This window comes from Pogona vitticeps, chromosome 1, assembly GCF_051106095.1.
Source record: "Pogona vitticeps strain Pit_001003342236 chromosome 1, PviZW2.1, whole genome shotgun sequence".
Classification (NCBI taxonomy): Eukaryota; Metazoa; Chordata; class Lepidosauria; order Squamata; family Agamidae; genus Pogona; species Pogona vitticeps.
Window position 1 is genome coordinate 280,768,872 of NC_135783.1, and position 26,189 is coordinate 280,795,060.

At 36.2% G+C, this 26,189-nt stretch overlaps 1 protein-coding gene and 1 long non-coding RNA gene across 14 annotated transcripts in view; both read right to left on the reverse strand.

The window, feature by feature from the left end:
* Window positions 1-26,189, reverse strand: part of SHANK2 (SH3 and multiple ankyrin repeat domains 2) — a 498,212-nt gene that overhangs the window by 24,223 nt on the left and 447,800 nt on the right. For 8 of the 13 annotated variants that reach the window (XM_072985922.2, XM_072985920.2, XM_072985921.2 and 5 more), the window contains 2 exons: window positions 22,609-22,629; window positions 1,233-1,363 (listed from right to left, as the gene is read on the reverse strand). In XM_072985922.2, coding sequence (XP_072842023.2) covers window positions 1,233-1,363; window positions 22,609-22,629 — 152 coding nt within the window. The remainder of the gene's footprint in view (window positions 1-1,232; window positions 1,364-22,608; window positions 22,630-26,189) is intronic. The other 5 variants (XM_078383277.1, XM_020782848.3, XM_078383293.1 and 2 more) reach the window with 1 other exon arrangement.
* Window positions 16,438-19,374, reverse strand: LOC140703131 (uncharacterized). Its single transcript, XR_012082471.2, has 2 exons — window positions 18,249-19,374; window positions 16,438-16,637 (listed from the first exon to the last, which is right to left on the reverse strand). It is a non-coding gene; the product is annotated as an uncharacterized LOC140703131 (long non-coding RNA).

Consider the following 26,189-nt stretch of genomic DNA (forward strand, 5'->3'; position numbering starts at 1 on the left):
CATGGCTTTGTGGCTGACCTATAGTGCAGAAATTAGATTCAATTATATCCTTAAAATAAATAAATCTCAAAGTCCCAAAGCAATACATTTCTCAACATCTATTCACCAGTTAAAAGAAGATACATACGAGGAATGTACCAGATAAGTCTCAACCTTCTGAATAAGAATCAAAGATACTACAGAACATCTTAAAGTGAAGATTCTCAAGAGAGGATTAGATTCTACCTGTACCCACCCACTGAAACATGACCTCCATGTATCAACAAAAATGTAATCAGAAACTGCAGCTACAGGACACAAAATGCTTTTGATCTAACAATGGACAAGGAAATAAAAGGCATAAGTGGTTGTGAGATTCAACAAATCAGTTGTCTGGAACCAAATATTAATTTTCAGATGGCCATGCACCTGACCAAGATACTCTCTATAAGGGATATTAATCTTGCAGGCTTCTCACAGCAAAATTTCTCTGCAGATCCCCTACCCCTCAGAGAAATCTTGTAGGAAATCCAGTGTCATTATTTCTTCTGAAAGTAAAGCAAAGCTGCACACATTTATTGATGTTTCTGCATTTTTCCTGCACACAGTTCACCCAGAAAAGGCAGAAGAAGCAGAAAACTACACAGAAACTTTGCAATTCTGCCCTTTTGGGGCAGAACAGCAGGTTAAGTTGCATAGAATTTGGTAATCTCCTGTGCAAAATTGGGGGGGGGGGTTAAAAAAAAGAGAAAGCTTTCCATTTCACAGAAAGCTGGGGAATCTTTCCAATGCAGGGGGAAGTCTTGGGTGAGGGGTCTTGGCATGGTAAGACCCAGAAAACCACAAAAAAAGAGAAATTTAGTAAGCATTTGTCATATCCCTACTGTCTACTTGGATATCTAACATGTGTTTGTATATATCTGCCAGCTACAAAGTGCTAGATTGTAAGTATTTTGTACTAATTTTGCATATATAAAGTTCTGAATGATAGCAGCCTTATTTTCTTACCATAAGGAGGAGTTTCGTGGCAGAAGGTGATCAAAGGGACAAGATGAAAGAATTAAGCATAGAAGTAGAAACAAAGTCCAGTATAGTCTAGTACCCTGTTCACTTAGGCATAACTTAGAATCAATTATGCCTATGAGTTAATTGAAAATTTAATATGTTAACAAGTCAGTGCTGATATTTCCATGTTCCAGAATAACCATCCTTATTCAGACAAATAATTACATAGTTCATGCACCATCACTCACATTCATATCTGTAGCTGAGGGAAAGCATCTACTAGAAGGTCGCTGTTTGATTGTTGCCACTCTTGAGTCCACAGCTGCATTATCTGGAATTCTTGATGGCTTGGAAACTGGTATTATTTCATCAACTTTATCTGTAACACAGAAATATTTACTAAAATAAATCTAATTTGTTCAAGACTAAAAATCTAAATATTCAAAATTAAAAATAAGGAGTTTAAATTCTTAAATGATGCAAAGAAAGAGTTTTTTGGCATTTTAACAAGGCAATGCTTGAGCATCGTAAGTCGTGCAAGCCGAGCACTTTTATTGCTGCTACATAACATGCATGCTTTAGTTTTAAGCCTGCATGCATTTAATGTTTACTTAGTTTGACTCGAAAAACAATCCTCTTCTTCAAACCTTCAAAATGTGAAGGGAAAATATCTATATAGAAATGAAAAGAAAACCTTTAGAAATTGTTCACCTGCAGAGCACTGTTCCACACAGAAGTCACTAGAATTTTAGTGAAATTTCAGACAATAAAAGCCATTTTAAGTGCTCGCCAACCTGTTACTCCTGAGGTAAAGCTATTAGTCAAAACAATCTGGTAAACTAAAATAGCATTTTGTTTTTAATATTTTAAATATGCAAATGATTCATAGTTTATTTTTTACTGGCTTCTAATATGACATACATCATAGCTGGGTCTAATGAAGCAGAAGTCCTGTAAGCTTCATGATTAATCTACCAGGACTGATTCTCATAGCCAAGTTGCTAATAGTGAACTGCTTTCTATCAGTCCAGGATGCAATATACCTGCATTGTCTATGAGTAAACAGTAATGAAAAACTCCCACTAGGAGCTCAGATTCTATTATGGTGTGCAGTAGGTCTTGAAATAGTGTTGGCTTTGAAATTGTGATCTGAGATAATGGTGGATGTCATGTTATGGCCATTTTACTGTGGACAAAAGGCAGGAAAACTGATCTGGGCTGGAGAAAAGAGAATAGCCCACCATGGGCAAATTTGTAGTGAGAATCATTTCCCAATTTTAAATCAATAATAGAGGCCAATAACATAAATTTTATCTGCACCTCTCCTACCTCAGGAAAACCTGGATCCCATAAGTACAATATGAATCACAATGAATTACAGTTACAAATTAAAATAGGTGCAATCACTGTATTAACTGTTGCAAGAGGAAATGTTCAAAACTTAGATTGAGATGATTACTGCATTACAATTATGATTTACCATTTTCTTTATATTAATGCTGGAACTGAGGCATTTTATTTGTCTAAGATTACATATCAGTTCAGTATCTGCACTTGGAGTAGGATTCAACCTACATTATAAATAAATAATCCTTTATTCTTCATTTGCCACACCTCCAGGATCAACATATAGACCATGAAATCAGACTAAGCAGATGCACTATTTACAGATGACTGTTTATAAATCATGATTATTGCAATGACATTTGAAAAACTTCCCTCCTAACAAAAGGACTCTGAACACACAGCATATACGCATACATAAAAAGTTGTGTATGAGCGGGAAATAATTCCACAGCCTGTCAGTATCCCTTTAAGCTGTTGTTTGACAACTGGAGTCTTTAAGTTGTCATATTGTTCATGCTAATTTTCCTAGAATTGAGTATAGAATACCTGCATAGAAAATTGCTTTAGAACAAAAGAGAAACTGGTTCATTCATTACCAAGTAAATACAGACACCTCAGTTTCATACAGGCAATTCCATATATGCAGATGGCTACATTTAAGAGAACTGTTTTCAGCTCCTCACCAATGAAGAGCATATCCAGCCTCCAACAGTCCTGCTAAGAATGGGAAAAGGGTAAAAGGAAATGGCTTTTACGGGAGCACATCTAGTTAAAGGTAGACTAGCATCCCCATCCATTGCTCCGTGGGCATTGCAATATGCAAAAGGAGCCCCTGCATGTTTTCGTGTCTGCCATCTCAGTGGTGGGACTGGTCACCACTGAAGTGAACAGGGAAGAGCCTGTGGCTGAGTGGGTTCTGTGCATGCATCAGAGTCTTTGTGCCCAAGAGGGATGGCTGCTGGATCAGGGCAATGGTGTTTAAACAAGGAGGAACCACTGCTGATGTCTCTAGCTGAAAAGAAAAGGTGTGACTGGGAAAGGTCTCAATCAACTAACTGTTAACTCCATAAAATGGAACAATACCACTGACTGTGAATCAGTAGTAAATTTTGTTACCTTTCTTTAAACAAAATTAAAATTATGTACAGCCTGTACTAAATCTAGGAAAAGCACCACCCTAGAATACAGTTTTCAAATTGTGTCTGTTCCTTTCTGATTGGCTTTTTTCCCTGATATATCTTTTTATTTTTATTTTTTAACATTTGGGCATGCGGGTATATCCACTACCAACAGCATCAAAAGGGAAGATTTCATAACAGTCTCTCCAGTCCTGTAGATGATCCTTCTAGACTCAGTAGTGAATGGCTTTGATTACTGGAACTATTTGCTACTCGATTCTGTAACTTGTGTAAATTCTAGGTAGTCATCAGCTTTATAACTGATTAGACACATAAACTACAAGGAAAGTATTAAGAGGGTTTGACAGATACTTGGAAAATCATGGACCTAGTCACTTCGAAAATTAAAAAAAAACATGCATACATTCAAGTACTGACCTTCCAGAATAGTACTGGCAAATACTGTCTAAAAATATCTCTTATTGCCACCATACATTAAATCTGGGAGAAACTGTATCTTTTGTTGATCTTACAGCTTTATCATCATTTCTTTTTGTCCTATAGCTTCTCCCACTCAGAACGTAGATGTTATCAACCTTTCCAGTTGTAAATAAGGATAACCAAAGCATGTTGGAAGGGGGAAGGGGAAATGGAATTCTATGCATTGCTACAAACAAGCAAACAAACACAAACAAGCTACCTCAGAAATGGACAGCACTGCTAGATGCCTATAGGCCAGTAATTTGAGGCTGCTTCAGAAAAAAGAATTAGTAAAATGAATAATACATTGGTGACAGTAAGCCCTCAATAAACCAAATGCATTAACTTTAGGAGGGAAATTCAGTCCTTTCAACAATACTTATGTTCTGTTGCTAAAAACTGGAGCACACACTTAATAGGTTCTGCAGTGAAATTCTTAATATCTCCCACTCGCACATTCTATCACAATTTTAGAGAGACATAATGCATTATACTGTACTGTTACATTGAAACAGTCACTTCCCTTTTCAAACACAGGGGGGGAAAAGGAGAGAAAAATATTAAGGGGTAATTATCAAATTGATGGATAACTTGCTTATGACTCTTTGGAACCTGAAAAAAAAGGTTGTCAGATTGAACTTTGTTGTTATTTCTCCTTTGTTTTTACTACTATATACCTTCATTAGAATGTGAATTCTTGTATTAGTGATTCAGTCTCAAATGAATTTAAGATCTATAACATATTAAACTAACAAAATACAAAAGCAGGCACAGATGGGGTGCAAGCCGTATGCAGGTGTGAAAAGGCACACCTGTCTGATAGGGTCTTTTTGACAATTTGGTCAAAATTGCCCATCCATGGATGTGTTGTTCCTTCTAGATCTATTCTGCCAGAGGACAAATGTTTGAACCAAAAGTTGCACCTGCAAAATGCCTGCATTAGAGGTTGGCCCACACTAGCTGCATATCATCCTTTGCTCAGTCATTCAGCAAAAAGCAGCCACAAGCAAATGTTTCACTAAGGCACATATGGCTGATTTGCACTGCAGCAAAATGCATCCTGCTTCAATTTTTCTTCAGCCGGAAAGAATAAGACTTGAGTTGGATTGGAAATGGTGATTGACAGCCACGTTAGCCATATCATTAGATGTAGTGTAATTATGGATTTTACAAGTATGATCTAATTTCTCCTTAGGTAACCTAGTTTAAAAGTGGAGTTGGAAAATCAGCCAGAACTAATAATGCACTTACACCTGTGCGAGCACCCAATGCCCAGTTGAAAACAGGATCTTTAAATGTTAATCTAGGTTCTACTCAGATAGCCATTCTGCACTGTATCCATGCATACAGAAGAGTCTGGGTCTTACTATTTTAACTGACCCCTGAGACAGTCCCAATAATAACAACCCACTCAAATAATGCATTATTTATCTTCATGGCATGCCATATTCACCCCCGGTCTACTCACAGCACTCTAGTATCAATATATGAGCTGTTCTAAAGCGGAAGGAGAGAGATTCTGTACTACCAATGCATATATCTACACGGTGTAGAGCTGTTTTCAGACATGGTGGCACATTACCCAACAGCATGTCATGACTCTTACATTCTGGGGAGGTCTGGCTACAAGGAAAGTAGTAACTTTGGCCTGCATATTTGTTTATTTTGGGGAGTGATTAATTTAAACACTTTGCTGTTTTCTCTGTTTGTAATACTCTAAACTCTCTTATAAGGTAACCATGTTATCAATCAGTGCTCAGTTTTAAAAGAAGGGTTTTTGAAAATGTGTATGTGCCTACACAGATTTCCTGACACACTTTTCTCCAAGATACAAAGGATGCCAATATTGTCCTAGCAGGTTGTATATTACACAACACAGCCAAGGTGTGTTGAAATCAGTACGGTCAGACTCACAGAGGATAAGAATGATCATGATCCAAAAAGGCACTTACAGGCTAACCCCAACACCTCAGGCTAGCATGCCAGAAACACCAGGCAAGACTGATTGAACACGATTTCTGAGCCGGTTATTGCCAAGATCCACATACTTACCAAGAACTTCAGTATGCTTGCTCAGAGGGAATGAGGGGGAGGGAGGATAATGGAAAAAGAAAACTCAAACAGCTATGTCCAGAAATGATTTGTATTTGTAGGAAAAGCAATGAATGTCTGGCACAGTGTAAAAAAAATGCTCTCATGAAGCTAAAGTGAAAGAACAAAAGCAAATGTTCTTCAAATACCAGCAGCACACATTGTTAACAATGCAAATATAAACTACAAAATGTTAGACTAATCTAGTCAGCCAGAATACAATGTTAGCCAAATGTAAAAATGGTCAAAGTCTGCCATTCATGGCCTTATGGCTAAGAAGTTAAAAGGTCAGGCACATTTAAAAAAAACCCTTAAAAATACTATCACTAGTGTGATAATTTATTTCTTCTTCCCTCCCCCTTTTTCCTGACGCATGGGCATGGGCAATGAGGCCCTCTCTGTTATGGCTCTCTGCATTCGGCCACTGCGACGAGGCACTGTGGCTTGTGGTGTCTCATGAGAGTCATTAATCACTTCTTCCCCTGCTAAGTATCCACTGGGCACTGCCACTGCATCCTCACCCGTCCACGTTGAAGCACTAGTTAACTCAACATGAGGGGTGGCTCTTTGGGAGATACGTGTTTCAAGGACCTGTGTCCTTGGCTGTTTGAGGAAAGCTAAAATTTCAGATAGGTAGTTATGGATGGCTCTTGTGGATGTTGCCACAATGCCTAGCTGCAATTCCATCCGGCCCATGGACTGTGACATGAGACCCATGGACTGTGCATGCTCTCTCTTTATGTTTTCCAGCAGCTGTACAATCCTACTGTTGGTTTCCATCAACAACTTTTCCCCCTCTGTCAGCTGAGTTTGCCCCCTCCAACCCCGATCCCTAGGGACAGGCTGAACACCATGGTGCTCTTCGTTCATCTCATCATTTCCCTCCTCAGGAGAGTCACTTTCATACTGGGGAGTTCTACTGAGACACTGATCGCCAGGAGACTGTATGTCCATTGTGCACTGTGGAGTCCGCTCTGGTGTTGGAAATCTCTCAAAATCTTCCCCAACATTGCTAGGAGTTTCAGATGATGACAATGGCCAAGGCCAACTCTCAGTAGTTCTGGCTGGCGAGTCTTCATCAGAAGCTGGAACTGAGGATTCTTGCTCCTCTGCAGGTGTGGATGGCGAGCTTCCTCTCTGGTGCCTGGGTTGTCCGGAAGATCCAGGAACCTCCCCATCTTGCTCCCCAGTGACATCTGGCAATCAAATAGAGGAGCAACAACCACTATATCTGAGGCCAGAAAGATGGAGGAATCTACATACATTGGACAACACACAGAAAGAAGCCAGTTGGGAAACCAGAGTGTTTGTGTCTGGGCAAACAGTAGTGCATACTAATAGTTTAGATATTGAAAAGTGCAGGTATTACTATGTTATGCAATGCACACTGTCCTTTACCCACAACACATACAACTATGCTGGATCCCAAGGCACAACTTTCAATACACCTTTTTGTGTAAATGTCTGTGAACCTATCAAAAAGCTCACCTATGCATTGTAGTGATGTCACAGTCAGAAATCTCTGTGATGAACTTTGAAATGTCCAAGCGACCTGAGCTTCCTGTAGTGTCAGATGTGCTCCACCACTGGCTTGCGTGGCAGCCCTTGAAGCACTGGTTGCTATCTTCTCTTTTGTCCGGCGTGTCATTTCACCCCTAAACCTCCTCCAGAACTATTGCCACAAAATCTGTGTGACAGTCAATCAAATTTATCCTGTGAACAATGTCTCTCAGGGATTTTATTTTCTGTACACATTTATTTTCTTGTTGCTGTTTCTAAACTGAAAATAATTGCATACACTGGCATTGTTCATCAGGATGCTTTTTGTGTTCTTGTATGTTTGAAGGCTGGCCTCACACTTCTTTTGATGACTTCTTGCCTGAATACTTTTCCAAGGTAAATATAAAATGTGCTTTTCCATTCATAGTGTAAGTTAGAAAAAAATATTAAGTGTTTAAAAGGGCATTTTACACATCTATGTGATTTAAATGCACATCTATACTGAAGCAAATGTATTTCCGAACACTGGAAAATGAATATATATTGCATGCACTTTCTAAGTATACTGTCATGTTCTACAGTCTTTTATCTTATGCAGTATAATGAAAATTGGGAAAGCATTCTATGCTGGAAAAAAATAAAGTAAACCTCTGGCTCTGGAAATTTTTTTATAATTTTTATTTCTTGATGGCCACTTGAACTATTATAATTACTGTTTCAAGATAACACATTTTCCACTCTCAAGAAAGAGTTTAACAGAGTGATTCTGATTAAGTCTACTTCTGAAACAAGAGTAACTACTTCTGATAATTTCTGGTGAACTGATTGCTCTGTTCAGTTGGTGCAATACAATTTGCACCTATTTGACTCTTGTGTTTTGTTAGGTGTAACTCCTGCTCATTGACACACACCACATGCTGCTCTTGTGAACTTTATTTGGAGCTGTGTATTTGCACTAGAGGGGCATGGGTGTATGTATGTTTGTTAGATTATAACTTCTATTTATTGATTGTTCCTCAAGATAATCTTTCATATTTTAGGGAGGAAAGAAGAATGTGATCCTCCAGAATGATTTTCAGATATAATAAAGATCTATTTCACCACCCCAATCTTGACCTCCTTTGGCCATATAACCATCTAAAGGACATTGTAATTTCATGGATCAATATATATATATAAGATTTAATGCTGAGAGTACTAATTATTGCCCCATCTAGCAATTAAAATATGCACATTAAAAGTATTCACATTCTGTTTGTACAAGGTTAGACCATCGAGTTGCATGTTTATGGAAAAGTGAGGATGAGGTTGTATTTGTTTAAGATGTATGAAATTCTTATGAAAATGAATGTGGGTACAGAGTGGCATGCAAGCCTTGGATCTTCCACTGCATGGAAATTTTGAAAAAAAAGTGGGGGGGGGGCATCATGAAGCAATTTCAGTGTAACACCTGCTGCTTTTGCATCTTTAGTTCCACTTTTCCTCCACCAGCACAGCAACAACTGTAACCAGTTGTTCAGTTATGCCTTAGGTAAGTTATAGTATATGATCCACAAGATTCATTTGCTCAAATACATGGGGGGGGGGAATGGAATGCTTTTCACCACATGGGCAACTCTAGATTGATTTTCTAGAGTATGAACAGCCCATAAACAAGATGTGGCTTAAAAAATAATTTTCTCTGCCCCACATCTTTGACCTACTGAATTTCATGTAATATTATATAAGAAAATCGTTTTCTAAAGGGTTGTATGGGAGGCCCACAATAATGTTGTGTTAGAGTTCTCTCAAGATTTTGATTGATTACACTTATATATGCACAGCACATGTACATAAAAAGTAATAAAGTCTTTATTGCTAGGCTATGCTGGACATATGGTCTAATTAGCTGTGACAAGGTTAAATCAAAATATGCTTATGGCCCCTGAGCAATGTCTGGAATTCAAAGAAGATTCTTAGTACAGAGAAATAGGCCATCTCTGAACTGTGATTTTATTGTTGATATATTGAAGTCAGAATCTTTTCATATTTGTGCATTTTTTTAAAGTTTTAGGTCATAACCTATCAAAGATGGAAAATGTACAATAAAACCTAATGTCCCAGCTGATTTGTAAGTAAAATTATTTTAAAAGTAAAGGGGATTGTTTGTCATTTATGTTTATGGATCATCTGCCAATTGCTTATGAATCCTGTTTTCATGATGGCTAAAGTACTTATTGTTGAGAAATATTAAGATTATTTGATCTAATATGCTTCCATGAAAATACTGTTAGCCTCCTAACTGGAAAGAGAGTATGATATTATATGGCATGGATAGCCACTCACATAAATAACAAACAGGTTAAACAAAAAAATTTTTGAAACAGGTAATGGACTTGACTCTTGACACAACTGTTAAATTCTTACAAATCATGAATATGTTAAAATACACTGTGATGATTTCTTAAACTTGTTATTAACAAAGAAGGGGTAACATTAACAACAACAAAGAGTTCAAGTATCTCCAATACTATGGTTTCAACCTTTATTTAATATGAATATGGGGAAAATAGAACAAAAAGTATTTTAGGTATGACCTTAATCTAGTCAAAATAATGTCGGACATCACTGTGCAGAATGCATCTGGTTCTGCTTGAGAGATCCTTTTTTTGCTGTCTGGCCTAATAAAATTCAAAAATTAAACTTTTTGAGATGATTGCATGAGTTGCTATGTTGGTGGTGTGGAAGAAGTGTATTTGGAAGAGCAGAGACAGCTGAATTTTGGTTGCCTAGAATTGATGCTGCTCAACAACAAAAGTACAAAGAGGTTTACTCTTTGAGTGATGTGACTAGAAATATATATTCCATATTAGTTGACCTAAATATTTTTCCTACCAATCTGTGTACACACTTAGTTGGATATTAAAAGAAAACAGTATCTGATAAAGCACTTATGCATGCCCAGTGCAGGTGCCACACTGATGATCTCTTAATCATGGTTAAGAGACTGGGAGGAAGCTGGTTAGCATTAACCATGGTGTCTCTGCAGATGTGACATTAAACCATAGGTAAAAAAATAGAATAATAGATAAGCGTGCAAGAGAACACATGTCACTACAGCTTGCTCCCAGGCCTTGCTATCTTTATATGTGATTTCAAATCCTGATAAGAGCTAACTGGCATTAATCATGGTTAGTTAACATAAAGATTTATTATTACCCGAAAATAGATGATTTTGTGTAAAAAAGCAGTACAAAGTAATATACTATATGAAAGACACTAATGCATTTACTAACAAAACATAACACTCTAAACTTTGCGGCTTCATTTTGTCTCTGAATTAAAACTGGGCATATAACCAACTAAGCCTAACTTTAGGAGCCTAGGAATCATGACCTCACTAGTTTCTGAAATTCTGATACAGTGTACACTGTGTACACTGTTTTAAATTGCATTACATTATTATTATGTCCGTGCCCTATCCTTAAATCTTCTAATATTGGACATGCCATAAGTATTTTAATAAATCATTCAATAAATCATTTTAAAATAATAAACTTTAGAAACATAACACTGCAACACTAAAACACAATTGAAGCTGACAAAGGGAGAGAGGAAGATAAGCAACTTTGAGACATAAAGAGAGAGAATAGACCAGTGTTCCTCAACCTCATGCCTTCCAGATACTTTGGACCACAACTGCCACAAGCCATCTCCAGCTGGCAAAGCTGATGGGAACTACAACCCAAAATATACAGAGGCATCAGGTTGGGGAAGACTAAGAATGAGGCATATGTGTGTCTATGGCCCTATGTCAAACTGTGATTAACAAATCAACAACCTATCTATAGTCCACAAAAGACAACCTTTACCCTCACTTAAAAAATACATCTGAAAACAAAGTTGAATAGAATACTTAGGATCTTATCAGTTTCCCTCCCCCCCGAAAGATTTTATTTGCACTACCTGCAAGGTGGCAGTGTTAGAATTTTTACTGTCTTTCTGTATGATCAGCTACCTCTTTCATTTCTCCGATGATGTAAATGATTAGTTTTGCAACATAACATATTGTCCTGCCACCTTCCTGTGCATGATGCATTTCAAGATTTCTTGATGTGGTAATCTACATCAAAAGTTGTAACTTCTTCAGGTGAGCAGAGTGATAGCTTCAACAAATATTTTATACATGTGTTCATTATTCGTAGTTTGCCTATTCCCTGCCCTGTAAGAATTAGCTATTTGTTCTGGGCAAGAGTCTGTTGGATGTTGCCAGAAGTCAGAACTACACCAGCTCCATAGATGTATGGGTAGGATCATGGTGTTGGAGTACTGCTGGCTCCTTGCATCACAGAAGTCACTGTCACACTCACGTGACTATATTCCTTCAAATTTCTCAGTAAATGCAGGCCACAATGTATAGTTTATTTTTGGTTTTAAGTCCACAGAAAAACAGCGAGAGCAACTTAGTTGTAGAAAGGCCATGAAAAGAGCACAGACTAGAGCATATATTTACAATAAAGGCTTTAGTTACAAGAAAAAAAAAACCCTCATATGATCATTGAGAACAGTTGATTCTTATGCTCATCTTGGAGTCTTACCTGCCACTTGAATTGGCAGCTGATCCCTCCCCTGAGATGTAATGCTCTCAGAGTCTCTCCTTTTGAGATCCCTCCAGATTGTTCATGTCCACTACTGGGCTGCTTTCTTTTCCCTATACAGTATAATCTTCCCTTCCCTTCCAAATGAATAAAATGATATGAGTAGGTATGATCTTCTTGCTGTGAGATACACGAAGAGTTCTTTGAGTAGAATAAATATGGGTAGAAATAAGACACCTATAGTTGCAACCATGAGGAATTTCTTGAAGCCTTGAATTGTTTCCATGCATTTGGGTCCATGTTTGCATCATAACCCTTCTTCTTACGTTATTTAAGCTGACTGAGATAACGCTGAATGTCTCTGAATACCTACAACAGACACAAATTAAAAATTGTGCCAAGCACAAGATTTTACTAAAAAAAACGGCTGCAATACGTCTTGCGTCTTCATACCATGACTTCCCAGTATACCTTCCTAATAATACAACTGGTGCCAACACATGCAAATGTGATTCATCTGCACGTTGATGTTTTCCTAAGTTTTGTTCTTTGAGATCTATATGAAAGTAGAACTTGTGAAGCAGTCTAGCACATAATAATTCCTGCCACCCAAGATAAGTGTGCACTTACAAGCCAAGTATTTGAAAAAAGCCTGTGTGCCCATTCAAATGAGGAACATTTTAGGCAAATCATACACTATGACAGTGAAAAAAGATGTGTGTAGTACAAAAATGTTGTATGAATAAGCACTCAGGTTCTATCAGCTGGATCCATATTTGTATGCATTCAACTGGACTTTAAAAAGTTGATTTTCCTGCCTTCTTCTGTTCACAGTAGCTACGGTATACAAACACAATATCTGAGAGTTAGGAGCACTTGCTGAAGCTGTAGAGTGGGTGGCAGAATCCCCCAGATATGGAGGGGACAACGTCAGTGAGCAGAGGCGTTCCATCATTAAAGGCAGACCTTGGAACCAATTCAAAGTCTCATTCCATCAGGCATCAGACTGCAAAATCCAGAGTAGATTGTGTACACTGAATTGTGCTTCGTGCTTCTTCAGCAAAGTAAGTAAACTAATGAAATACTTATTATTTACTATATGTCTGGCAAACTCTAAATCTAATAAAATAAAGTAAAATAAAAACCCCAAACCCATACCTGCCATTAATTTATTTCAAATTATACCAAAAACATTAGAACATGAGTACACATTTAAAATCCCTTTGCAAATTTTCTGCAGACTTCATTATCTTTGTTTAGATTACCATCATTCTCCTTATCTGCCAGATATTTCAACCCCAAAAAGAATGAATCTAAGGTTATGTATATCACAGAAAAATTAAGTGATCTTTCAACAGATCACACTGAAATGAGAACAAAAAGAAATAGGACAGAAAGAGAGGACACGGGATTTGCAATGAAGAGATATACAGCAAACCAAAGTTAAGCATTTTCAAGTCCCACTAGTTTTAATACAGCCAAATCATATGCAAGCTTACCCAGAAGTAAACCCATTTAGGTTTTAGGAATATATTCCCAGAAAAACAGAGAGTTGCAACTTCAAGTATGTATTTAGTTCTATCATTGGAATCAAAAGGACTTCAATACTTTATTTCAGCAGGCTGTACACTTAAAACCTATGACTAATATTGTTGAAACTTTATTTCTCATGAAGGAGTAAGAAACATAAAAGATTTTCCAGAACACTGAACCATGTCCTTGCTAGTAATTCAGAGATTAATAACCAAATATCATTCAATTCAGTATTATCTAAAAAAAGGGAAAGAAACAATTTCACAGTATTTTACTCTATAACCATTATATGCAAGATGTAAAGAGCTCTTTATAGTGACTGAAGTGCTTCCACACACATGTAGGACTGCTAATTTTTATTTCTACTTGCAGCCTTTCATGGTATAATGGATGCTGCCTAGAGAGTGTCCCAACCCTTATAATAGGCTTTTTTCAGGAGGATGGAGTGACTAGAGGTTGCTACTCAGATGTGCACATGAAGCAACTCAGAAGTTCCTTAAGCTTCAAGACATCAGTTTAAACAAGAGGGGGAAGTTTACTTCCTGTGCAGTTTATGTCTTACCTATTAAAAATATAACTGGCATAGATGTTACAATAAAGCCATTTATTATCACTCAGGGCAATTAAGAGTTAGGTATAAAAGTGAATGTCTCAAATAAGAAACCAATGTGTCACTTATGCACAAGTCACTTTGAAGTAATACTTTTGTGGCTGAGTTTGAGTCAATTCCAAGTCTACTCCACTGTTAGTTGTAGGCTGTAGCCTACAAGTGCAGACACACATTCATTTTAAATCCAACCACACAAGCAAATTAGGACAGTTTCTCAATGCAATTTTAGTATTAGATATACAACAATTCTACAACTGAGGAATACTACCACCTAGATGCAATTTTTTTAAAAAAATCTGATCTCAAAACCATTAAAGCTGTAATATATGGATTTTAATTAGTTAAAAATAAATTTTAAATGCTGTAGTTCATCTTATGGGTATTGACTCCGTTTATGTGTTAGAAATAGTCACTGATACTGTTTAGGTTTCCAGTTAATTTACTTACCATTTGTACACTTTTCATAGATGTCAAAACTAAACTAAATAGATTTACTGCACCTTCATATATCATTTTGAAATGCAAAGCCTAACTTCTTTCCATGTGTAAAATTTACAAAATACCTAGGCGGTGTCCAAATTTTTGTCTGTAAAAATGCTATTCACAAGTTTTAAAAGTGCTGTCAGAAAAATTTATAGAATCACTAACATAATAATAATCTGAAGTGAGATATCATGACTCAGATTCAGATATCACACCACACCATGTTAAGAAAACTTGACTGTGCGTATTATACTTGAACTGATAAAGCAGAAAACTTTTGAACTCAGATAATAAACCATGGTTTTATGTATTATAATTTAGCTTGATATGTGAATTGAGAAAACATTGTTACAGATTTTGTTCTGTTTTAGCAGACTGTGAGTGCCAAAGAAACAGAAGCAACCTCCCCCATGATTTGCTATGATACATTTAGAAATTCAAATCATAGCTTTGATTCCCAGCTATGTTTTGTGCAAACCAAGGTTCAGTGCGACTGAGCTGAACCAAGGTACTACTAAAATTGAGAAGTGCATTATTCTAGAAGTCTACTGTAAATTATCCAATAATCCAGCCAAATGAAAAATGTTGACTATTTCAGAATATGTTTGACACATCTTCTGAACAGACAACTGGAAATTAAATAAATACATTTCTTGGCATATTTCATCAAGTCCATGGTTCAGGACAGAAAATATACTGTATATAAAAGCTACACTAAATGCTAAAAGTAAAGCAAGAGATTTAAAAATCCTATATTCGCATAATCTACAAATATAAAATAAGTTTTGACAGAGCTGCAAATTAAAAAGGTATCTGCCAGTAACTTAGTACCACCCAAATGCATAATATCATATATAGCTGGTATATATAAGTATTATCTCATTAAAAGACAGAAATAGAAAAAGAGATTCTGCATATGACGGATACATGATGAATACAAGTGGTAGCTATTTTAAAAGATGCAGCTCTTTGTTGTTGTTGTTTAATGGTACTATAAGGTTTAGGGCAGCACTGAGGCTACATGAAGTCCTAAACTTTCACTTGATGTTCATCTTAATGATACCCAGAGGAGGTTCCTGCTCCTTTCCTCCTACTTAGGGTTGTGTGTCTCTTGAAAATACTTGCTGATAATGCCTTCTGAATATACTCTATTGGAAGATTTTATGATCATGCTATCCTTCAACCCTAATATTTCTTACATGCCATTTCTAGCTAATGATGAACAGAAGGAAATGCCTTACCTAATTAATCAACTTTAACCTATCCACCCCGTGCTAAGCACAAGGAAACATCAGGATGATATTATTCCTCTTATCTAGTTCTGTCTTATTACCTTACTCCATCATGGCAATGCCAAGGCAGATTTTCAAATGTGCATGAAAGAACTGTGAAAAATGAAAGTCTCCTCAACTGTGTCATATGTTTTCATCATATAATAAAAGACATTTTGGACCATGGGTGAGAATGCTGTTATATTAATGCAATATTTCTGTTTCAAGACCAAAAAAAAATGCTTTTTCACTCTGAGAACCAGTTGATTTTGAGAAATGAGATCCTACGTGCCTAATTTATGTGCTGCATTAGGAACGGAAATGAAAGAGTGAAATTTAGAAATGGAGATCAATTTTCCAGATTTCATGAATTAAAGTTGTCATCCTAAAGTAATTGAACTAATATGTAGAGCTAAATAAAGGAAATAAAAACAAACCACAAAATGCCTGGATATATTTATTTTACAGTTTTCATCAGAAATGAACATCAAATTAACAACAATGGAAAAAAAAATAAACTGACAGGAAAAGGAAATCCCTTTTTTAAAGATGGGGAGAATGCTGTCCACCTCCCAGGTACCTGAAAGGCAGGCATATTGAAGCTATTCACATAGTAGCTGTTACACTACATTGCACAAGGTATCTGAAAGACATAAAGAGATTAAAAGTTTAAAAATGTTTTATAAATACAACCTTTATATTCTGAAAATGTTAATTACAACCCATTACGATGGCTGCCTAATATTCTTGCATGAAAATTCTATATACAATGACTGCAGAATTATGATTCTGATTGAACACTTACAATTCCATGTTTCTATTTTTTCCTGCAATGCTTCTGTACTGGGATGGCAAAATCACTCTCAACTATTTTTCTGTAGTGAGGAAAAACAACTAAGTACTTCATATGAGCAAGTGCATACCTAGTATACCTGTAGGAATATTTTGCTCATAGCAGACAGCAGTAAAGGTGATAACATGGAAACTTTTAAAATCCAAGTGTCCACTTCTGCTAACATTATCAGAAGTATTACTGATTTTCATCATTTGCTGTTTATGTTTCAAAATACAGATTTGGACTTTAAGATCAAATTGGGGTTTCATGACAATATTGAGCTGATTTCATAATTTTCCTCCTTTTATTTCTCCTCACAATTACTCTCTTGTAGTTATTTAAAAGTCATTTTTATTAGCATACATTAAAAATGATTTTTTTCTTAACTCCTGTAAAACGGTGGTCTATAAAGATATCACATAAACCTGCATCACATAAACCTGACTCTATTTTTGGGGGGGGATAAAACGTAAAAAACTCACTAAGAGAAGACAGGATAATAACCTAGTTATACCACCAAAATATAGTGGCTGAAATCCTGCTGCACTGCTATTTGAAAGGCAAACATTTTGAGGCAAATTGCCTCAAGTTAAAAAATTTCTATAGACATTATATGATGCATGGTGAGTCAAGTGATTCATTATTTGTTACATTTATATCCTGCATTTCCACTAAAAAAGTGCACAAGTTGGCTTTCAAGGTTTTTAAAAGAAATAAAAACAGAAAAGAGTAATGTTCAGCCAAAACCTTAGTAAGGTCATATAAACCTGCCTAATTGTAAAACCATATAAATCAACAAAGTGAATAAAAAATCAAATTATAGAGGACACAGGTTAAAAATAATACAGGATGGCAGGTTAAACATCAAATACCAATTTAAAAATATGTGTTTTACTCCCTACTTAAAAGCAGTCAGAGTGGAAACCAGCCTCAGCTCAGAAGGGTGTCCCTTCCACATTCTCAGAGATGCACAGGAAGAAGGCTCTCTCCTGTGTGTTTGTTAGTTGGGCTTCTGGAACCAGGACAACAGATAATGTCTACAGAGATGTCTTAACCTAGGCAATTCACCTCCAAAAGGTATGCCATTTGCAGAGCAGCACAGCAGGATTCCAGCCAATATTGTGGATCCTTATACAATATTAAATTAAAGGTATTATGTTCTCATTATTTATTTATTTATTTATTTATTTATTTATTTATTTATTTATTTATTCATTCATTCATTCATTCATTCATTTCAATTTTTATACCACCCATATAGCCGAAGGTGACTCTGGACAACAACATGAAAAAAAAAACAAAAATCAATCAACATCAGACGTAATTAATTATGAAAACTTCAAAATAAACATAGAATAAAAGTACCATAATATTAAAAACATTATAAAATATATAAACATTTCAAATGGCGGTACTTACTTACGCTTCACTGGTCTCATGCTGAACTGATTGTGGCAGAAATATCTGTTGATATCTTCCGTGGTAAGGTATCAGATAGCTTGAGGAGTTCTGTCCAAAACGTCTTCCAATATTATGCACAGATTTCAAGAAGTGAGCTCTGTAGAGCTGATGTTGTAGCTGATTTCATTATATTTTTGTAGTGAAAGTTCTGTGATCTATTCCATGGTGTGGGCATAACCTGAATGCATTATACAGCCTTTTCACAGGTGAGGTCACATTCTAGTTCTAAATATGTCCCAAATATAGGTACTGAATGTGCTTCATGTCTTCACTGTTTCAAATGGCACACTTCTTCCTCGACAAAACTGACATTAAGACTATAAACATTATCTTTCTGGAAGCCACACAGTTTTTGAAGTGTTGCATCTCTTACGTTAAATTGCATTATTATCTAATCTTCTTTTTTTTTTACATCTGCAAGTAGTATCTTATGAAATGAATACGGGTATCTTCACAGGCAAGATCAACAAAAATAGAGAAAGGCTTTTACCTGAAACAGGTAAAAATAGTTGCTTTCGAGTCCCAAAAATTTTTGGCTATTGCAATCCAATATTGTTTTAAATTTTTAAAAGCCCACAAAATATAAAAAACAAAAAAAGCACTCCTCGGTTATTTGTTCCATAGATTAAATTAACATTTGGAATAGCTTGTAAACTTTAAAGCAAAAAACTAGGCCTCAAGAAATAGAAAGTATAATAAAATAAATAATCTGCTAGAATAAAATTTGAACTAATGCACTGATTTCAGAAGACAAAACACAAAGCATTAAAATACTTCAGCACACCTAAACAGAAAATCCACAAATCCTATAGCTAAAATCAGGTATTCTTTCACTGAAACTGAAAAGCCTTTATTGCCTGAGAATTTCATTCTAACAACCTGCAGACCAGCTGTTTCATTTTGTTGTTTTTATTTCATTTAAAGGACTCAGCATGGCTTTACTGGACACTACATTAACACATACTGAAATTTGATATGATTTTGTTTTAATTTCAATTGAACACAGAAATCACCATTCATTTCAATTGAGGCACTCTATTGACACATGCATTGTGTTGTGCATTTAGGCTTGATCTGTCTTCCAAAATGAATGAGGAATCTCTCTAAGAGACTGTGCAATTGGAGTAAGTCTACAAGACCTTCGGGTAATCTATGTTGTTGTTGCTGTTATGCGCCATCAAGCAGTAACTGACTTACAGCAACCTTCACAGGGCTTTCCAAGTTTGAATTACCAGCTCTGGCCATCAAGTTTCATGGCCAAGCAAGGGTTCAAACCCAGGTTTCCCGCACCCTAGTCCTTCACACTATCTACTATACCACACTGAGATCCACAGGCAATCTCTAGATCAGGGCAAATATGTATAATATTTATATAGAGGAAACACTATTATTTTCAATTTTCCCCCTCTCAAATTGTGTGAGATATACAACATACACAAATGTTTTATTTGAATTATACTAAGATTTCTCCCATTACACGAATGTGCCTGCAAAATCTACTCTCTCTCTCATCCATTGGGGTTCCTGGCACATAGCTAAGCTATTTCAATTAAGTGTAGCTAAAGACTCCTGTGAGGCAGATCAGTCTTAGGTAACAGGCTGTCATTCAGCAAATCTGTATTCATTTTTTCAAATTACTAACAACCTGAAGAAATAGTGGAGAGGGGGCCTTCCTGGTTAGCAAATGTTCATTCTAAGGACCCACTGGCTTAATTTGCAGTTTAGTAAATATGGTGGAATGGAAAATACCAATATAAAAATAATTATTATGTATGTATTTATTTATTATGGTCAAGTGACCAGCTCGTAAAACATATTATATGGCTAAAACATGCAAAATACAAATAAAAGAGTGCACAACAGATAATTAGTTGTGTACTGATTATAGTATATGGGGAGAATCAGTTACATAAATTTTTATATCCATCCTTTGAACCATTGGATCGTCTAGGGCAAACTGGTTTGGACAGGCTCTTTGGGTATAGGGAATCCTTCATACATATTTATAAGCATTTGTAAACATTTCATCTCCTCAGTTGGGACCACAGAATTTCTCTACACTCAACAACAAACCATTATAGTATTTTATTATAGTTTGGGATGCTTTCTTTCAATGACAATGTGTAAAGTACAATATTACTTTTAATGTTCATAAAAGTAAGGTAAAACACAACGCTTCATTTAAAACTTTTAAAGACCTCTAGTTACTCATGATCCAACCAAACATAGCCCTGATCCAGTGGCTTTGTTGTATATATGGGGCTCTGATTCAGACACAGAGTTGCACACAAGAAAAAAAAAGCTCACTCCCTTTGTAATGATAATAAAATGTTTTCTTTAATTCTTGTTCCCTTAATAAAGGGAGAATACATGCACAAGAACTTATGTCTGCCTCTGAAATGAATAAGACAGAGACTGCCTGCACAGAATTCTATGCAGTTTACAATAGAACTTTGGATAAGGGTGATTCCTTCTTTACATATAATTGGGATGAGGAATCAAATTTAGACTACATTTCAAATTTTAGACTACATTTCCAAAAACTCCTTCCACTGACTGTGGTGGGTAGGGTTGATCGGAGTTGTAGGTTAAAGCATGGCTGTGTGTGCAAACAAGACGTTAAGTGTGTTTTAAAATAAGTGCATGTGTTGAAGTGACAAGTTCTTGGCTCTGTTGCATGAGTGAATTACTTTTATGTCGGTGTGTGCTCTCTCAAAACACACATTACTTTTTAGTGGGTATACTGCACATCTATCCTAACACTATCAATATACATGTGAATGGCTTTGGGTGTGCATAGGTAAACACTGTCTTTGGCTTCACAAGTGATACCAAGGTCGTTCAATCTCCCTTAGCAAAGCAGGTACAAGAAAATACATGTTAGATACTTCTGGATAACTCAACTACACTATCAATCTTTGGATAACACAATTGCATTACAAGTTGTTATCACACGAGCTCACAATTGGTTAGTAAATTTTATTCTACTCTGGTTTCCACGGAGCAATTGGAGGAAACGTTTTTGCAGTAAGTTGAACTCCTAGCCACTGTAAAGATCAGTAAAAGAAAGAGTGTATGCTGGTAAAAGATTGAAATATAAAAGAGAAGCAAAACAAAACACAGTTTAATTTTAGCCATATGAACTCACTGCTGTAAGATGACATCAAAATGTTTGATAGAACTCTGAAACTCATATTATTGCCTGTCCTTAATTTCTTCTACCTATGTGACACCTAAACTATTAGTAGTGTGCTGTGCATTCACATTTGCAAAAAAGAAAAAAGAAAAACAAAGGTTCCTGCCTTGAAGAAAGAAGGTGATGTACAAAACGTGGGGTAGGGGAGAAGGATGCAGCTAAATATATGCAACCTTTATATACTGTACATATATTTAATTTTACTACAAAATGTCAGCAATTCCCATCTGTCTGTTCATTTAGCAATCAGTCATTGCAAGTTGTGCAAGAGGCTCAAAAGACTTTGCAGCAGAGGTGGGTTTCAAGGAGATAAAGGAGAGGAGAGTCACAGCTTTATGGATCAGTTCAGGAAGGGCATTCCATGCATATGGGGCCGTGTGGAAGATGCTATGTTAAACCTGAAATTATGCAGAGCAGCAGTTCTCCAGGTAAAGACTCAAAGTGTGTGTGAGGTGCCTATTTTTTGAGAAAGAGGCAGTGTGTGGTTCATTGAGGAACAACTGGCCATTAAGCAAGCAAGTGAAATAAGTGATGCAGACTACACCAAACACTGTTACTTGCCACTGTTCTCATATGGATGCTTCACACATGGCATTCTGACATGAAGGGAACCTCAGTGTAGGAAAAACTATGTTATGTGTCCATTTTGCCTGGATTACACATGTTCTGAAGCTGCAGAAGGAGATTCCAAATATATGTAATCACAACAGAAGAGATACACAGTGTGACTTTAATATGTATATTTTCCCCACAGCAGGCTTCCACATGTAAGAAAAAAAGCCATATATGGAGCAACCATATAAGTACCTGCCAGTTAGCACAGTAACCTTGAGGTAATGATAGGGAAACAACTGGAAATAATCTTAAACAGAGAAAGGGGGAAAGAGTGGGGATGAAGGAGGAAAGACAAAAGAAATAAATGGGATCATTTATTTCAAACGTGATGCCCTAAGGAAATCAGTCTTTTCATATATTTGCAATTCAATATTTAACTAAGTAAAAACATATTCAGTGATTATCTGATGATCACCAATCTAGCCCATTAACAACTATATATTCCCCTTTTAATGGGAATTGATGTAAAAATAGATTAAAAATAAGAGACAAAATGCTTCCCCTTACCCTTCTTCTTCCGTACTGAAGCTTGGAAATAGAAAGGGAATGAATGGTAAATAAAATCTGAAGTGAAGGTTGTCCTAAAATGTTACGTCCCTGCTTGAATTTCAAGCACCAACATTAACCACTGTAGCTTTCTTTTTCAAAACAGTCAATACTGGCATTAATTTGGGCATAGACGGAGTTTAAATTCTAATTAGGAGATTGGGTCTGCATTAAAAGGCAGAATATCTTGCCAATGGTGAAAAGTACTTACAAAAGCAAAACAGCATTTTTGGGAAACTTTGAAAATAATGGTGTGGTGTGCTTATTATTTTTTAATACTCTCTTAAGCAGTTCCATATGAAGCTTTGCGCACAACCTTGCTTCAGTCACTGAATTTTGTGCAGACTTCACATGATGTTCTCCCCTTTAACTTTTCCTTATTTTCTCACCACTTCTATTCTTGCCCTCCCCGCAACAAATCTTTAAAGAAAATGAGAGAGACAAAACAGCTGCACAGTGCCTTCTGATAGCTAATGGAAGGAGCTGTCCATCTGGAAATTATCTGTGAATGTATAGGATTACTATAAACTTGCTTACTTCTGTTAATCCTCCCTAGAATATACATCAATTAGTGAATAGAAAACATCCATGTAATATCATTGGATATCAGGAAATTAAAAGACACAACTCCTATCTTCACCAGTTTCCTTATATGCCGAATAATCAAATGATTTTAAAAATGAAAAAAGTTTTACGAATAACTTGTAATTTAATAAAAGTTAAGTGAGGAGCTACTACTAGTATATTGCTTGAACCTTAGTAGCTCCTTGGATCTTAACCATGATTATCAACAATAGCCCGGACATGGGGAACAAATATTGCAAAATGTATCAGTGAAGACATTAGCTTCCTGCTGAAATAATTTGTTCCAGGTTTTTTATTAACTTTTGAAGCAGGCATGGGAACCACCTGTCTACAAGGTCTGGATGATCGTACCCTTAAAAATAACGTGGCCAAGGATTTGTATGGATATGTTTCTTCCAAAATGAAAAACAGCAGCCTCAGGCTGTCATGTCCTTAATGTAAGCCCACTCTACCCAAAGTTTCTTTGAATTTGTGTGCCCCTACAAAAGTCACTGATAATTCCTCCACTCTTTTGCCTATGGAAGGACAAATGGTCCCATAAATCTGGAAAGGCAAACAGAGGAGAAGAAAGAGGAGAAAACTATTAAGAGGCATAACAGAAACACATTGTGAATGATACATAGTGTGCACATGCTTTTCATGCAGAAGGTTCCATGTACAGTTCCTGGCACCTCCAGGTATGGCTAGGATAGACTCCAGCCTGCAAACCTGGCAAACAGACACTCAGTAATATAAAAATGTAAAAAATATGTACTAATATATATGGCCAAATATTACAATTAAAGACACGTTTTAGTTTTTTACAAGAGCAAAATAAGGCGACAAAGGCCAAAATCCTGTTGCGCAGCTCTAATTGTGCAACAAGAATGGCTTCAGCAGCAGAGGTGGATTACCACTGATTAAAGACCTTTTTCAGTCTCGGGTGCTCAGGGCTTGCACGCAATGAGATGAAGTTGGGTGCACCATGACATTGAAAAAGTCCATTTTTAATCAGTGGCAATCTGCAACTGACAATGACATCATTCCTGTTGCAGAGGCAGAACATGTCCAACAGGATCTTGGTGAAACAATAACATATTTATTAAACATCATTTAAATTGGGAATTAATTTTTTACAAGATATCTTTAGCTCATGGAACTATTTTTGTTAGGTTTTATTGATAAAATGAATATGATCAGTTTGGTTAAATATGTAATTATGCTGATTCACAGGAATGAAAACAGATAGAAAACAGATAGAAAAATAGAAAGGAAACAGATATATCTTATTCTATTACCTTCATCTGAAAAAATAGCATTCAAACCTTATCAGATTACAAAGAAGACATTAATAGAGCAGGATCCTGGTTTCCTAACGTATCAAACTGTTTACAACTCACTGACAGTAAATTTATGCTACATTGTACTATCCAAAACATATCTTAAGGAGTTAAGGAGACATATTATAATTGCATAGCTCCAAAGCCTTAAGGCCCCTCATGCCAGAAGCCAACTACACAGAATAAACCAAAAGAACCCTAACTAGCACAACATATAGCATTCTGCTGAAGTGGTAAAAATATTTTCAGCGTAGTTGTTTGCTACATATTCCATGCAACATGAAGACTTAACATACTCTTGTCAACAGACGGCACTGCACTGCAAGTCACAATAGTGCACACAGGCTAAACCTATAGATGTTTTCTCAAAAAGACATACTGAGTTCAGTGGCATTTATTCCCAACCAAACGTGCACTGGATTGCAGACTTGCTATATTTAGGAAAGCCAGTAGTCATGCAGGAATACTGTTCGCCGTGCATGCTTTCCCAGCATGTTCTGGGCTGGTTTGCTCACTTAAATATTGGGGAAAGATCTTTCTGTTGCAATTAATAGGGAATGCAAGTGAATAGGATATCCACAACCATATGAAACATCTTTGTTCATCCTAGAAACTTTGGATCATATTAAGAGTGGCTATCTGAAGATGTCAGACAAGATTTGATCCTATATTTAAAAAATCACCCCTGCCTTTCTTTCAACAGTGATTGGGAAAAACGTTTTCTCTATTAATACTGGCTTGAAAAACCCTACAGTTGCTGTCATCTCTATTTATGACACACGTGGACTAATTAGGACTTACACCCAGGCAGAGAACTACCAGGCTGATCTATTTAATCCATTAAAATGTATACTAGTGATTGATTCCTTACCCAGTTGCCTTTTGAAGTCTTCTTAGCATCCTACTCAGCAACTACCCTGTTTCCCCTAAAATAGGACCTAACCTGAAAATAAGTATGATTTTTCAGGATGCTCATAATATAAGGCCTACTCCAAAAATAAGCCCAGTTAAGTGAAACCCCACCCTCCACCATTGTGCAGCAACTAGAAAAATATGGCATAACTGTATTTGAATAAATGTAAATTGTTGTACATGAAAAAATAAAGCATCCCTTGAAAATAAGCCCTAGTGTATCTTTGGAGCAAAAATTAATATAAGACCCTGTCTTATTTTTTGGGGAAACAAGGTACTTTGAAACCTTGGAAACAGTTCTCCGAAAGATGCATAATTTCATTTTACAAGATAATCACACAATTTCAAAGCAGCAGCAGTTTAAAAACACAAAATTAAAAGCAAGTTATCTTTAAGGTAAGCTTAGCCATCCCTTAAATTATAGAACCAAGCACTAAAGATAATTTTATGTTACAAAGAATCCAAATCAAGCATTAAAGTGGGTCTGCTTTCAATGTAGTGCCTAAGGAATAATTGCTACTGTTTGGGAAATGCCCATTTTCTTTGGGGAAACTGAGTTCAGCAGCAGGAAAACAGTTTATTAGGTCTCAAAATAATCTTAGAAAGATGCTAAGACCTGTTAAGGCAGCAATGTGATGAGTTAATTACAATTAGTCCTATAGCTTTTTGGCTGCTAATTACTCTATCCACACTGGTGTAATTCATAAATTCTAGACTGGATTCCAG